We start from the raw sequence: 16,862 nt of genomic DNA on the forward strand, positions 1-16,862 counted from the left end.
ACATACATACATATAGCATAACAATAAAACATTAATAGAATTTAAAAAAAAGTAATGTCACTGGCAGGATGTATGTATTATACCAAGGAATGTTTTGTGGTTTCCTGGATGTTTGTCCAATATAAAGTGGATGTTTTTATCAGCAGCTCCTGATTAGGTTACCACTGCTTGTTAGGGAATTGTATTGAGTGGGAATGGAGTCACAGGACCAATATATATACATTGGTCTTCATGCAAATCACTGAGAGCGGCATCCAGATTGAGGCTTGGAACCCCGGAAGTCTAGCGCGCTGTGCAGTGCACAGGGAAGACATCAGAGGAGGTAGCTGGAAGAGATGGTATCCTCTGACCGGCATCTCCTGTAGTGTGGCAGGGCACCTCAATGGTGGAGGGGGGAGTGGCTGGCACAGAGGCCGCGGGTAAGTGTTTGCTTGTGGGGCAGCATTGGAAGGGGGCAGTTTTGTCTTGTAGTACACAGTATAAAGTTTGTTCACAGTGTGTATGTAATTGATCTCTGAGGATGGGATTGAAATAAATTGCACTTTTTTGCACAAAGAATCCGAGAGTGCCTCCTGATCAATCCATTCTGTAAAGGGACCTATTCAGTTCAGTAAGGAAGGCACCGGGCAGTATATGGATTTTACACCGAGGAGTGCTGGGCAAAATTGTATATATAGATATATATATATATATATATATATATATATATATATATATATCTATCTATATATTTATATTTATATCCCAGGGCATAGTTTCCATCACAAGGAATTGGGATTGAGCATTTTTTCAATCCCGAGACACCCCCCCCCCCCCAAACTGCCCATCCCATCAATGAAAGGCAGACTAATCCCAAACCACCTTGCATGGTGGTAGTGATAGGCAGTAAGCAGGACCATCTTCAGCGGGCGGGCAGGCGGGCGGCTGGGACAAGCTGCATAGTGGGCTGGCAGCTGGGATGAGCTGCACAGCGGGCAGGTGGCTGGGACGAGCTGCAAAGAGGACGGGCAGCTTGGACAAGCTGCACAGGAGGAGGGCGGCTTGGATGAGCTGCACAGCAGGAGTGCAGCTGGAATGAGCTGCACAGCAGGTAGGCGTATGGCCAGATGACCGAGTACAGAACAGTATGCTGTAGCGGCATGACAGCGGCCGGGCTGTGCAGCATGACGTGATGTTAGGGGTCACTCTGAGCAGCCCGGCCACTGCCATGATCCCGCTAAAGCACACTGTTCCTATCAGCCGCACAGCTGCCTGCCCGTATTTTACTATCGGGCACTAATCCCGCAATCCCAGGATTGGAAAGTTCAATCCAGGGACCTAGTTTGTGGACCATTCAGCATACATCTAGTTGATATGGAAATCGATGTTTCTAAAATGACTATAGCTTGTTAAGCTTTTATAGTGCACAGAGGAGAGTCAGAAGGGGATATACACAGTCAAGAGAGCATAGACACAGTGCAGCAGCCCCAGTACACACTCACCAGTCCCCAGGGGCCTCAAAGGGGTGTTTATATAGGCTCAGCAATGCAGAGGGAGCTTCCAAGATGGCTGCAGCTGCAGCACTGACCAGAGGAAACAGTGCCTAACACACCCGTTCCTGACCTCCACAAAAGAGAAGTTCCACTCTGGTAGGTCTTCGGGGGTCCCCTCCAGTGATCTGTATATTTGTGGATGCTCTGGAGCTCAGGGCTGGGCAGCTTCCAAAGTCTAGTCCACGGCTTCTGGTCAGGAGGTAGGCTGCAACCAGTGAGAGCTGCTAAGAGCACCCTGGCTCCACAGAGCTACCCTGCCGGGTCTCTCACAGTGTTAGCTGAGGTGGGGAGGCAAATAAAGCTTGCTGGTCCCTTCAAAAGAGCAAATTGAACATCCTCAGGGTAAAGCTCTAGCAAAAGATGTCCTCCCTGCTCTGTGTCCAGGGCACACCCCCTATGCTAATCTTTTAAAACTATGAATAACTGACTATTTATTATATTCAGCCTTAAAATGCTTGTGTAGTATGTTGCTTTACTGCACAGTGTATGAAACTAGAGACCTGGGAAGCAGTAAAAGGATTTTTTTAAGATAAAAATACTGAAAAGCAATTTGATATTGTAGTTAATTTATGCAAAGCCCAGAACTAGGCTTCTGTGTTATTTATATTATTCAACACATTTCCTTATACCACTCAAATTCTATACGTTCCAAATAGCACAAGATTAGGAGAATGCATTTTCGTATATAGAGCAGGAGGTCAATCAACTTACCCTCTTTTTATTTCCAAAGTGTCTGTAGAGTTTGAGTAGATCATTTCTGTTAATTTCAGGCTTTTGATTTTTGAGAAATATGATTTTTTCTTTGGTGCTGATTCTATGCACAAGGAAAGAAAACAGAAGTATTAAAATAATAAAATTGTAATTTTTCAAATAAAATCAATCGATCTTCTCATATGAATGCAGTTGTGTTTAGCATAAGTTCATAAGTGACAGAACTACTGTACAAGTGGATAAGTTTGATAGAAGCCGAGAAAGGTGGCAGCATGCCTAAAGAGGCCCACACTTCCAGGAGTGTATCACGGCAATTCCACATTCTCCCAATGCCTGGTTCAAGATATCATCAATATTCCAACAGCTTAGAAATTCTCAGTTCTCTGATTCCAACTTCAAAATGATTGGAATTTGTGAGGGGATTTATAAAATGCTTGTTTTGCAGATTTCTTGACAAATTACTGATTATTGGAGTTTTCGGATCCATGAATCAGATAAAATTTCTGCATTTAGGAATTGACCGGCAGATGCTTGGCCCAAAAAAGGAAGGCTTTGCTTGGATTCTTTAGTAACCTGCTTATATTACATTTGGTGTTCCCCTTCCCACTGCACATTTATGTACTACAGTGATTTTTTTAAAGACTATTTTTACAGTAGAGACAGGAAAAAGTAAAGATATTCTGTTGTCTCAAATTTCTGTTCCATATCCCACCTCTGCAAAAAATTGGTCATATGACGCGTTTCTCCGCCTCCTGTGGGGTATCAGTGGCTTATGGGAGTAATTGTACTAAAAAATGTGTGCGATTGAATACTGAAATGTTCGGCAATATTAATATGCCTCTTAATATTTAAGCCATTGTGTCTGTTTTATTCAATAATTACTTCATTTCAAATAAAATTCCTATAATATCTATATACAATTTTTTTTTAAAGAATGGCTAGGGCATTAGGTTTGCCTTAAGTTATGCAAATATTTTTAGAACATTCTCAGTCATAAATGGTGTGGAATAATAATCATTTTACGGTGACCCTAGTGTCCTGGTCTAGATCCTGTATATAGAAACTATATTTTTATTAACTTGGAAGGCTAGTCAATGCTTTTTTAAAGACATCTGCTTTTTAAATTCTAAGAATAAAAACATTAATTTAACTTTTAATATCGAGACAGATTGTATTAACTTTTTAGATAGTTTTACTTTTTATGTATACTAATACATAGAAAATGGCGTGATAAAAAGTCCTAGGACTCAAGGGCCTACATTATTAATAACGATTGCTAGCACATTAACTGACTTATTCAAACTCTGAGTAGCCAATTTGTTTGAATTCTAAATACTGCACTCCAATTGGGTACCAGCAGTATAAATATTACTCTCCCTCATGCTTGATCCCCTACAATGAGCAGGTTATAGATCCTGGAGAAGCCCCAAATTTGGGACCATATAGATGTCATGTGTATACACTTAATTCTTTATACCATCTGGTAAAGGTCCAAGTGTTTTCTTTTTAGAACACATTTATTTGTCATTGTGGTATGGTTTATTATGCTTTATGTCCCTTATATTAAACAAAAATACACTATTTAGTGTTATTCTTTAAGTGTTTAAGCTTTATGGGCATTACCTGGGGTGAGGTTTCATTGTACTGTATGAACCTTGCCCCAATACCTTAAAGTGGTGGAACAGTGCTATCGCACCTTATATGAAACACTAGCACCTGTGGATTTTTATTTAACTTTGATATACAGTATATGTACTACTGTGAATCATTGTGGTCCAAAGTTTTGTTCTCTTTTCATGAGGTTCTATCATACTGCAAGCAACAAGGTAAAAAAAAAAAATGTAAAAAAAAACTTCAGTTCGCGGTGACTTCAACCACTAAAAAGATGTATTCAACATTGTTGTAGATAGCACCTGTCTGACTGATTTAACTCTTTGTTGTAGGGCTGGGGTAGCCAAACTGGTCCTCAAGGTCTACCAACAGATCACTTTTTATAAACCACCCAGTTGGTGCACAGGTGTCGTCATTACTGTAAAAAATTTTAATATGTGTGCATGGATTCCTAACCAATACATTCTACAGATCCAAAGCTGGCCTGGAAAACATGAATTGTTGGTGGATCTCGAGGACTGGTTAAGTCAGTCCTGTTGTAGGGGGTGTTTTAGAGACAGGAAGAAGTGACAAGTGCACTATCCAATGTTAATTAATAATAATGGATAAAATATGAATTGTTGTAGATCATTAAAATATAAATGTCCTCACTAAAAGGAGTTAAAGTTGTGAAATATTAAAAAAGTAAAGAAAGACTAAAGAAGAAAATAAAGATTCAAATAATGTGTTGCAGGTATGGTGAAAAACTGTGTTGAAGTGTGCTCTGTAATATTGATGCAAATTATTAAAGAGAAAAAAATATATATTATCCTGGACTAGAATTACATCATTTTATTAACATGAGAGATATTGTATTGTGTCAGTCATATAGTTGTTATGTTTATTGCAGTAAATAGATTATTATATCAATTTATAAAAGTTGTCTGTGTGGATATATCTTATTTTCATATAATGTTAATAACAGGAGACAAGCAAATTATCTAGTAATATAACAATACATTTTTGTTTCAATACATGGAGTGTAATATCCAGAGGGGATAACTAATATAGCAGTGCACAAATACCCCCACTAGTACTGACTATTCGCTGAGTGATTATTAGAATACAGTAGATTACATGTCAAACTGTAGTCCTCAGTCTCAGCAGACTACTACTATTGTACTTGTCTGAGAACCTGTGCTTTTGATTCTGATTACAGAATCTTCAGTCTGCATTTCCAAAGGCCATCTGATCCTGCTCACAGTATCTGTAGAGGACATAACCAAAAGTGACTCTGGTTCTGCTTGCATTACCTGCTACCAGCAATTTCAGTGTGCTTTTAATTTCACAGGTAATGGTTTCATCTTCAGTGTTAGCCATTGACTGCTAAATGAACGGTCCCATCTCCAGCCACATATATCTGCTGATTAAATGGACCTCATCTTCAGCCACATACCTAAGTTCATTGTTGGACTGGGACACAAAGGGCCCACTGGGAAAAGTAGTGGTAGGAGCCCTTGTTTAGGGATGTGGCTAATCTCCAGAGGGGTGAGGGCAACTGCATAAAAGGATTTGCAAACCATTAGGGAGTACAAGGCCTGAGTCCATTGATAAACATATATAATAAATACTGCTACTGCATGCATGATAGTGTACCAGGTTAATAATGGCAAAGCATTATAAAAAATGCACCATAGTCCCAAGAGCAGGTGGGCCCCATGGAAGTGGGGCCCACTGGGGGATTTTCCCTGTGTCCCGATGGGCCAGTCCAATCCTGCCTCAGTTAGTAAAACTATTTACCTCATCTTCAGTTTCAGACCCTCACATAACAAATGGAGTAATGTGCCTTAAATCAGTATTCCTTTGACCTCTTCATGATAAATGAACTGCCTTGCTTTATCTTTGTTACTAACTTCTGCCGGTCTATAAGACCTATGCCAATGTATGAAATCTCCCAGCAACAGCAACTGGTTTATATTACTTTACTTTCATATTAGTCTGCCCTTTCCATAAATATACCAATATACTGTACTACTCTGTATCTGTATTAGACCTGGCTCATGACATATTGTAGCAGATTCTCATGTATGTATTTCATGTTGCTTGCATACATTGCCATAAATCATACTGTAACTTCGAATGTTTTAAGTTTGCGTTACATGAAATGCATGTTGTTATCTTATTCCATTACATGTTTGTATTCCAGTTTTACCAATTTCCATCACTTCAATTGGCTGGCAAGAATATGTGTTCCAGATACTGTATTTCTCTCACTTGACACATACCGTTCCCTCAGGATAGCTACTGTAAATGATTTGTCAGATAATTCCATATGATTTAGAAGGGCAATACTCTACCATATTTTTTTCTGGTCTTGCACATCATTAAAAGGCTTTATAGGGAGGGGGGTTATCTTCCCACACCATAGAAGAAACTTATCTCTTTGGTGAAAGACATGAGTGGTACAAATATTGGAAACGGTTGTAATACATAAAAACATTTGCTGGATAATCTTTTTTCAATCCACAATCCATAATTGACAATGGCATTGTTTTCCAAAGGAGACTTGGTTTTAAGAAAGTGAACTTGAGGTAGTAGTTTCAATAGAAAACAATCTGATATGAGAAAGGAAAGATACTAGATGTATCCCAATTTATCCTGACACCAAAGACAGATTAAAAATTCACAACTACAGACAGAACAGGCTTGGAAGAATTTGAATCTGCCAAAAACAGCAACATTTCATCTGCTTAAATTGACATTTTTTCTAGATAACAGAGCATCCTATCTTATAGTACATGCTAAAGTTACAATCGCCAGGGTAATTAGAAGAGGTGAAATTGGACAACCATTCCTAGTGCCCCCAGTCAAAGGAAATGACCCCTTGACAACCCTGTTATTATTGATTCTTGCTGCACATACGTATTGAAGACAGAAGGTGAGTCTACCTCATAAATGTATGCCTCACTATTTCAATTGAAAGGTGTATCCTTTCAACTGCATAAAATATTGTACTTTGGATGCACTAAGTGACATATTTAGGTTGTTGGTGTGAATATAATATTCATAGTTATAGAGGTGGGTTTTGGTAACATTAACCCAGTTTGATCTGGATGTATGACCTCACTAATTATCATATTAAAGTAGCCAATCATGTGTCACTGTCAACAATAAAGAGATTAGTAAGTAAAAAGCATTGGAAAATAGGGTCCATAACTAGCACAGCTACAGGAGTTTTAGATATGAATGGAGAAATCCACACTCAAACGTAGTATCACACATTTCCAACAGTTTAGAAACATAGAAAGTTGTATGTGGTTTTGAAACTTCTAATGGTATACTATGCACACCAGTGAGTAAGCCACTAGTAAGGGATTTGAGGACTTCCTCTATTTCCTAGAAAATACACCCTGGCCACAGCTGATTTATTAGCTAGATATTTCCCTTCCAAGGCTTATCTCCTATGTTCAAGCTCAACCTCCCAATTATCCAATACATGTTTTAGTATGTACCACTCTATCAATTAAAGTATATACTAATAGAAATATTTAATTGAGTCCCATATTTGTCCCCTCAGTGGCGTTTTGTGGGTCCAGCTGAGGGTATTGGGTACTAGCGGATTTAGAAGTTGGAAATGTAGTTTTGCAAGTTGTATTGATTGTGCATATACTGCATATTCTGCAATGAAACCAGATACCAGTGCAAGAGACTGACGTGAACAGAGGTGCTGAATGTAACACATTGGCAGTTTTCACCATAAACCCCAGCAAGGAGAGGTAGACTTCTCTGGTGCCCATTGTCCAGGTCATTGCCCTCTGCCTGGGTCCTCTCTCTTGCTCGGTACTAAGAACAGGAGGGAAATAATAAACAGCTGGATTGGATAGCTAAATGGCTTAAAAATGCAGTGGACCCAAGAGATGAAGGGCTGGAAAAGAATGTTGAAGACTGAAGAACATAAATCTGGAGAAGTACCAGGCAGGATGGACCAAAGCAAAGAAGACTGAAGAATATTAGATGAGGGAATTATCAGGAAGACTGGACCGGAGAATCAAAGAATTACCGATGAACTGCACCAGAGTATTTATAGAATTTCCAGATCGAGAGGACAGGGGCACGAAAGAATTACAAAGTACTTGTAGCACAGAGAAAGAAGCTCAGAAAACTCTCACTGATAAGAAGCATTTCTCTGTGTCAGGAATTATGGAAAATGCAAGAAAGATTTACTGGGGCCTGATAGGGTGTTTTCCGATTATTTGACCAAAAAAAAAACATGGCTGCATCCAATCCCTGCTCCCGACAGGAATCCGTGCCACTGATCACTATGTGAGCTGGCAGAGAGATGCAGGCGGCTCCACCAACAGAAAGGAGCTCCAAGAAACAGATCATCAGGACAGGTAAGTGCCACACACACACACACACACACACACCAGGTTATGACAATACTACAGCAAGGTAACAAGAATCATAATTTAAAATGTATCCCTCTCAAACTGCTCACAAGTTAGAACCTAACATTCGGGTGTGCCAAATATAAGGAATGGAACACGAACAGGACAGTCATCACTTTCAGACAAAGAATCAGGTTCCCCTCCCAAATAAAGGATACACTGACAGACATGGAATTATTGCCAAGTTCATAGAGAATCATATGGGGTCCCAGGAATGAATGTAGCATGGTATGACCCCTAAAAATAATGTAATTTTTTTTTTTAAAGTGCACTACACAGGGGGTTCCATTGTAATGCAGGGCCAGTAGGGGAAGCAGGGGAGGGAACCACTTCCTACCTTGCCTGAGCTGGTACCATTCTCCCAGTGATATTTAGAAAATAGCACATGTGGGAAAAAACTCTGGTGCAGTTTGGATTTGCTTTTAATGTGCAGTTACCATCTACCCAAATATATCAGTGGGAAGATGGTACCGATCTTAAGGGGTGGTTATACTCGGGAGGGGGGAAGGAGACCCAATCCCCTTCCATAGTCCTGATCTGGGTTATCAGTATCTGCCCCGTCAACAATAAGAATGCACTTACATACTGAGTGTACATGTAGATCAGGCTCCTCCTTCCCTGTACTTTAGCTGACCATGAAGCTGCTTTCATATTGCTGAACTAGGTTTAAAGCTGCAGATAGTAACACTCTGAATGCTGAAGCCATGTAGACACCACTACCTGCTCTTTGCCAGCTCCCTGCATCACATTGATCAGGGGCCCCTCCATCACCAATATGATCCAGCTTCCATGCTGCTGAATCTCTGCACCCGGACTGTCTATAGTGCTAAAGTCTGGCTGCTGCTTGGTAACTTGCAATTCTGCATCTCCTGCCCTCCTCAGCTCTTGCTTGCATGCTGTCTGCATGAGCCGCACCTCCTGATGATTAAGTTTGGAGCTCCAAGGCAGAAGGGCCCTTCAGGAATTAACCCAAAGAACTGACAGGGCAGTCCAAGCCTTTTAATTTGTATTAGTGCCTTATATACTGTACATCAACGTTATCATTACTAGTGCTACAATACCACTGCATTTACATGTGGTGCAGTGGTAGGTGTGTGTGTGTGTGTTAGGGGGGGGGGGCACACATCCAATGTCACCTAGGTTATTTTTTATTACTTACCTCTGTGCAGTTATGAATTGAACTACAGTATTAGGCACTAGGGCCCGGTGTGGCTCTGCTACAAGTCACTGCCACAAGTATTTCTGTGCATGTGTGGCTTTCTGAATGGTCAGAATGAGCTGACATGCAAAGCGCACTGAGCAGGAGTAGCTGGTTGTCCACAAGTGAGTGTATTAAACGTCAGACGGGGAGGCTGATGATACACAGTGAAAGGGTGACATATTGAGGGATTCAGAGGGATTCAAAGAGATAAGGTGGGGGATGCAAAGACACAGAGAATCTGTCACGGAGAGGAAGACTGAAAAATAAGGGGAGGCTAAGAGAGGCTGAAAGACATAATGAAGTTACTGTGAGACACAGAGTGAAGTGAATATTAGTTGATGCAGTGGGAGGGGCATGCTGAGAGAAACAGATTGTGGGGGATGCTGAGAGATGAAGTGTGAGGGAGATGTTGAGAGATAAAGATTGAGCGTGAGGCTGAGAGACACAGTGAGTGGAATGCTGAGAGATGCAAAATAGACAAATGGGGTTATGAGTTATGTTGAATCTTTATTTGACCTGATATTCCTACACAAACAGACATCTTCCTGACTGAAGATACTTTCTGCCTATGGAGGATACATTTCTTCAGAGCTTCCCCCCATGGCAGTAAAATCACCATGTACTGTAGGTAAGGTGTACTTGGAATACAATGAAGAGGAATGTTCCAAGTGGCTTATTATGGTTTCATGCCCCTGTTTATAATGGCCCCTTAATTTATTTGCATGTGTGGAATTAAAAGTATAGCGCATATACTTTATCTACTTGAACTGCTGCTCACATGACTCACCATCTCTTACCAGACCTATCCCCGCACACTCTCCATCACTTACAGACCTTACTGCCTACCCCCTCCCCATGTTGCAAGGCCCCCATACACTTTTCAAAAGACACTTTTATGGTGCTCATTTGTTTTGGGATCCACCCCTGCTGAGGTGTGCCATATATGGTTCTAAAATTCATTCTAACATCCTGCACCTACTCAGTGAGGACATATTTTAGTTTTGAAGCTGTACTGGTACACCAAATCTAAAAGTCTTCCCTTTAAATTTAACATTTGCTGTCTCACTGATTAAGCTTTGTAAACAAATGATAATATAGTTATGGTCACATTTTGAAATGTCTGATTCTCATATTAATGTGATACAATTTTTTTGTACGTGCAGCTGGAGGAAACAATATGTTGTTGCTGCTGGCTTAGCAGGTAAACAGTTAATAGACAGCTGACATTTGCACTATGTTTAAGTGAGATGCATTTCACATTGCACTGCTGGGAGATGGATGTGGGTTCCCACTGACATATCGATTTAAAGTCTCACATCTTGTTAAATTTAGTGGTCATGAAGGTTTTAGATCTCTGGTCTATCTAACAGCTCTGTAAGTAATTAGATGTGATAATTAAAATGGTAAAATTGAAATAACAACACTTACTATTAAAATTAACACACGCTGACCTGCTATTTGTGATTTGTTTTTCTAAAATATCGAATCACTCAAGAACATACTGTAAGAAAGTCTTCACCTAGCATTAAAAAATGTAACTAAAGTACAATACTGTAGTTTAATTATACTTTATGAAAATTCATGATTCAAATATGAGCGTAAACATGAAATGAATACAAATTTTTCTCCAAAATGCACACAACTGTAAGAAAATATTAATACATATATAATATGTATCATTATATTTGGAATTTAAAATCTTAGTTTTCATTTTATTTAATACATTTTTACAATGTTCCTCCACGATAGTTAAAATGTCTAAAAATAAATGTATGCAATGATATCATATATATCACTTTTCAGTTTACAATTCACATTGCTGTAATGGATACAATGCCTACATCTGTAATTACATGCTGAAGGTGAGTGCAGCCATATGAATCATGTACTGTGCTTAGTAATTTAGATGCACTGTGGACTAGGTAGAAGAGAAATTATATATGCTTTTTGAAGGTGCCTGCATTTATTCATCTAGTTTATGCTCAGATCTTATTTTATAATTAGGACATAATATTTGCAAATACTTGCAAGCCAATAGTGTAGATGGTCTCTAAATTAAATCTTGTGTTAGCATCCAATATACTCTTAGAGGACAAATAATCGATTCTTACATGTGCTGCAATATTTAATCTTTGAAATACAATAGTGTTCTTTCCTGGCACATTAACAGGTCTAGTTAACCCAGACATACTGAATATATTGGCTGCAAGCCGAGACGGAATAAGGAGGGGGGCAGGAGGTAATGTTACCCCATCTTTTGGGGCCCCCTCCTGACAGCACAACTGGAGTACTATTGCTCCTCACAGAGAGCTCTGAGCTGGGACTCCAGAGAGTCCCCTGCATTTAGAGGGGGATTCTGGTTGGTTTTCAAAAGAAAACTTCTTTAATGGACAAAACCTTGTGCACTGCAGGAGGGACTGATGTAACTTGTGCAGAGAGTTACATTTGGGTGAGTTATTTTGTTTCTGTGCAGAGCAAACACTGTCTACTTTATTTTTACACTGCAATTTAATTTCAGTCTGAACACTCCCCACCCAAATGTAACTCAGCACACGTCATGCACATAAAAATGCACAGGTTACATCTGCGCCACCTACAGTGCACATGGTTTTGTACACCTGGATCCCTGGAGCCTTAATATGGCTCTGGCTACAAGGGTGTGAGCCACAAAGGTAAACATATCCAGTGCTGCCAAGAAGGAAGTGGGGGGGCATATATTATTTACATTGGGAATGGTCAGTTGGAGGGATCATAAACCTCTGCCTTAATTATAGGTGTATACCTATACTTAAGGCTGACGCCACCTTCCCCAGTGTTATCTTTGGGACAATAATGTCAGCACATTAACAGCAAATTCTCTGGCACTATGCCAGAGTCTATGCTCTCTAGTGCATATGCCACCTTTCCAAATATCACTGGAAGATGGCTCTGGCTGAGGAGAAGGGACCCACTTTCTACAAGCAAGGAAGGAAGTAAGTGAGTGACCTCTCCTGTGCTTCCCCTGCCCCTACCTTACATGTATTACAATTTGTTAATTCAATTTTTAACATAAAATTATTTTTAGGGAGTGTGGCCATGCACCCCCTTTTAGACCAAGCCCGATTCATTACCAGGAGGGCTCTTCAATGCTTAATATTAATTGCAAATATAACCCTATATTTTAAAACAAAATAACAATAGCATCACTAAGTTATGCCAGCTAGACATAATATCAAGGAAAACTAGTATCATTAAGTCCCTTGCAATCATCCCAAGGGATGATAGGAGACAGTTCCATGTAGATATTATCTGCTCTCATCTTTGGATCCTCCACATCTGCTACAATCCTTTAGGGGCAATCATGCCCTAGCGTCCAGAGCTTGCCGATACAGTACCTGTAGTCTCTAACATGGAAAACTGCTGAAATATGAGATAACTCATTCATAATGAAATGTGCATTAGAAATAAAGACACCCCACACACCACTCTATGTTTACATTTCTCTATCACTTGTGATGGAAGGCTACTCAACTTATCCACCACCGTGTTATTATATCACAGGCAAGTTGAAATTATATATATATATATATATATATATATATATATATATATATATATATATATATATATATATATACACACACATGCATATGTATACACACACACACACACATACATACAGTCTTTATTATTAATTTAAAAAATTCTTATTGCTATAAAATGGGATGGTTCTAAATCAGTGGTTCCCAACCCTGGTCCTCAAGTACCCCCAACAGTGCAAGTTTTCCAGGTCACCCAGTAGGTGCACTCATTATTCAGTCACATTTGAAAAGATCACAGGTGGAGCCAATTATCTCAACTGTGATTCTGTGTGGAGACCTGCAAAATGTGCACTGTTGGGGGTACTTGAGGAACCTCTGTTCCAAATCATGTGGAGCTCAGGGTGACAGGTTTCTTTGTACCTTTTTTAAATATGCAGTGGGTTTCAGTTACTGTACTGTATGTATTATAGAACCAGCTGAGCTGTATCAAAGTATGTAGCAACCACATATCTCTGGCTGGGGTTTGGAAGGGAAGAGGGGAAGTGGGGAGGTTGATACATATGTGCTGCAGCTTTTAGTTATGTTACTCGATTTTTAAATTTACCAGACTGCTTTTTGAATAGATTCACCACATTATGTCCAAACAAAAACTTGCTCAGAGTATCATGGGAAAAATGAATAAAGAATAAAGTGTAACTTACCAGATTGGGTGTTATGTTGAAAAACACACTTTAGGAGATCAGCTGCACTGGAAAAGTCCAAAAATCGATTTGCCTTTAAATCTTCAAACCATTCACCAGTTTGCAGTTTCAAGCATCTTTGATCCAGACACCTATTTCTCATCTTCCTATGATAAATAATACAAACCATTATTTAAAGAAACAACAACAAAAAAATGATGAGAAAATCACCTAATGGTGTGTGTGCTCCTGTGGTCGACAGTCAATAGGGGGTATTTTAGGCCCTGTCACTATTTCCGACAACGCACGGCCGTTTACGTAGACATGCCCCCTTTTTGACGATTGGCAGGCAGGACATTGAATCCCGCCTGGCGATATGCAATCGAGCAAAACGAAGATGGGCCAGGGTAATGGCTGTTGGGACATATCGATAGTTGTGACCTGTGACTATTGGTCAACTCATGAAAATGCCGACATGCATTAGAATGACATGGTGAAAAGTTTGACGTGTGAATGGTCGACATGAAAAAAGGTCAACATGCATTTTTCATAAGTTTTTTAATAAAACCAACTTGTTCTTACTTTATCATCCCAGTAGACATAGAGGAAGAATATTAAAAAGTGTGCTGAGCACAGCAAGGCATCATACCCGAAGCATGGTGAGCGCAGCGAGAGGACACGTAATATTCAACCGACATGTGAACCTTCCCCTGTGTCAACCTTTTTACTGTCGACCTTTTGTTTTGTCAACATTTTGACCATGTCAACCAATAGTGGTTCAACCTATTGACTGTCAACCTAGACACAACCTAATGATCCACACTCTATGAAATATATTGGACTTAAATACTAAAAGATAAAATATTTGATTATTGCAGCCATTTACCCTCTTTTCTAGGTACAGTCCTCTATACATGTACTGCTAACTGAGAGTAGATAGGTCTTTTATGGTCCTTTATAAAAATAAGTCACATTTTCACCCCCATTTCCCAACATTAAATCACTGTATACTCATGATTCAGTTCTTCCATTTATCTTATCAAATTTTTGAAACAGTCCTTGAGAACAAACTTAGTTGTGGAAACTGACCACATTCTCTACTTATTCACCCAATTACTGTATAACATCAGATTTGTATCTCCCTAGAATAGAATACTATTCAGTACTGTCTATAGAAGAACTTAATTTCAGTGTCTAGACCGATAAATAGCTGTTCAATAACCTCAAGCAACATTCTGTTCAAGTGCTAGACATTTGTTATAATATATTTTTGGTAACTATAATGTCTAACAGTGCAGGAATATCAAGTGGACTACTCGAAGTAGTGAACATTTTCTTAGTTGTTACTGTTCAATGCAAAACGTTTCTCAGATAATTCAACTACGGTCCATTACATATAATAAAAACAATTCTTCTCTAGTAAGCCCTTTGGTAAAGGAGGATCATTATACTGGCTGTCATCAAGCTGCAATTTCCCTGTTCTCGGCGATCAATTATATAGTATCACATAAACCTGAATTAAAAACTGAGACAATTCCCAGAATGTTCTCTAGAAAGGCTATACAGTATATTGGCTTTTTAAATTAGAAACAACTAAATGATCATCAGTAAATGGAGAAAGGCTCACTCAGTTCTTAAAGATTTTGCTTCTGAAGAGAACAGTATTAATGATTAATTAGTAATTAAGCACCCATAGTATTTTTGTTGACTAAATATTGCATGGCCATGACTATATAGAATCTTAACATGCTCAGAAGAAAAATGGTAATCAGTCAAATGTATCAGTTTTATCTAAAAGGGGCTTTTCTAGACAGGTTAATTCCTACTACTCGTTATGAGGGTGTGTAGGGTCTGGAGCTGCAAAGGAGAAAATGGGTAAATGTAGCATTTTGTGAAATTTCACATAATTACTTTTTTAACATGCTTTTTGTGTATCTTCAATACTAAAAGACATTTTATTGATTGGCCAGGGGAATGCATTGGAAGAGGCCCATATGTAGGGGTGTAGAAAGTGTCCAGAGGGGGTGTGGCCAAGCACCACAGAGGTTTGGTTAACCAGTATATAGTTTAGTTTATAGTCTGAGCCACTTGACAAATATATTTATATAATGTAGTAAATACTTACACACATCCAATATGATAAATTAATTATAGCAATGCACAATGGTAAATATACCCACGCAGTAGAAGGCAATATATGTACAGTATAATGTGGAATACATGTGCATAGACTGGAACATTATCCTGAGGAAAAGGTGGGGCCCTCATGCATTGGGCCCACCAGAGGTTTCCCCTTTAACCCTATGGGCCAGTCCAACCCTGTTGACAGTGTACAGGTTATATTGCACACAGTTTAAGTGCCACTATGTGCAATTACCTGTTTCTGAACAATCTGTAACTACTGCCCTGCATGACGCCACAGATACAGGACATTTTTGAATAAAAAAAAATTAAATTAAAAAAAAGGACATACTGTATCCATGATTGTTTTTATATTATTATTTAAGAAGACCAGCAGCAATGTTAGAATAAAGGTACTATTGAGCTTGATTGTAGTTTTTATTATGCTCTATATAACAGTATAAAATAATATTACATTTAGGAGAGAAATGTTTTCAAATAATATAATGTCAATCAGGATGAATAGATTCATCACATGGTTTACATTTCAGTAATGATTCCTATTCCCATCCACTGCCCAAGTGACAGGGAAGAATCATCACATTAATTTTCTACAAAATCGTGCAACATGCATTGGCTAATTGCAGTAGTTTTTTAAAGATGACAAGATACTCTGGAAGATTTACATTCCATACATAGGCTCCAAATAGAGATCCAGCAGGTCTAAACGTAAAAGCAGTTTAGAGTTTTTTTTAGGGATCTGCGCACTGTCCTCTCTTGTGCGGCGCTAGCTGCTATACTACCCAGTTTACCGCTCTGGGTTAAGTTAACAATTTCTGAAGGGAAAGTTTAGTGTAGCGCTCTGCTCCTTTGGTATTGGGGGTATGGTTGGTGCCAGAATGTATGCAAGAAGAATAGGTTTGTGCGTAAAATAAATTTTTACTTAAAATAGTGCAAAAAAATACATACATTGATGGTGCAAAATTGCATACATTCACAAATAGTGCATCATTTGTGAATATCACAATATATTAATATTTTCATAGGACTGCTGTCTT

At 39.0% G+C, this 16,862-nt stretch overlaps 1 protein-coding gene across 3 annotated transcripts in view; it reads right to left on the bottom strand.

Annotated features, from left to right (window-relative positions):
* Positions 1 to 16,862, bottom strand: part of LOC146062602 (uncharacterized) — a 223,524-nt gene that overhangs the window by 189,632 nt on the left and 17,030 nt on the right. For all 3 annotated transcript variants that reach the window (XR_014471416.1, XM_083174689.1, XM_083174688.1), the window contains exons 2-3: positions 13,705 to 13,850; positions 2,244 to 2,346 (exon numbers count right to left, since the gene is read on the bottom strand). Coding sequence is in view for 2 of the 3 variants with exons in the window: in XM_083174689.1 (XP_083030815.1) it covers positions 2,244 to 2,346; positions 13,705 to 13,850 (249 nt within the window). In the remaining variant the exon portion in view is untranslated. The remainder of the gene's footprint in view (positions 1 to 2,243; positions 2,347 to 13,704; positions 13,851 to 16,862) is intronic.

This window comes from Crinia signifera, chromosome 3 (genome assembly GCF_055691185.1).
Source record: "Crinia signifera chromosome 3, ASM5569118v1, whole genome shotgun sequence".
NCBI classification, from domain to species: domain Eukaryota; kingdom Metazoa; phylum Chordata; class Amphibia; order Anura; family Myobatrachidae; genus Crinia; species Crinia signifera.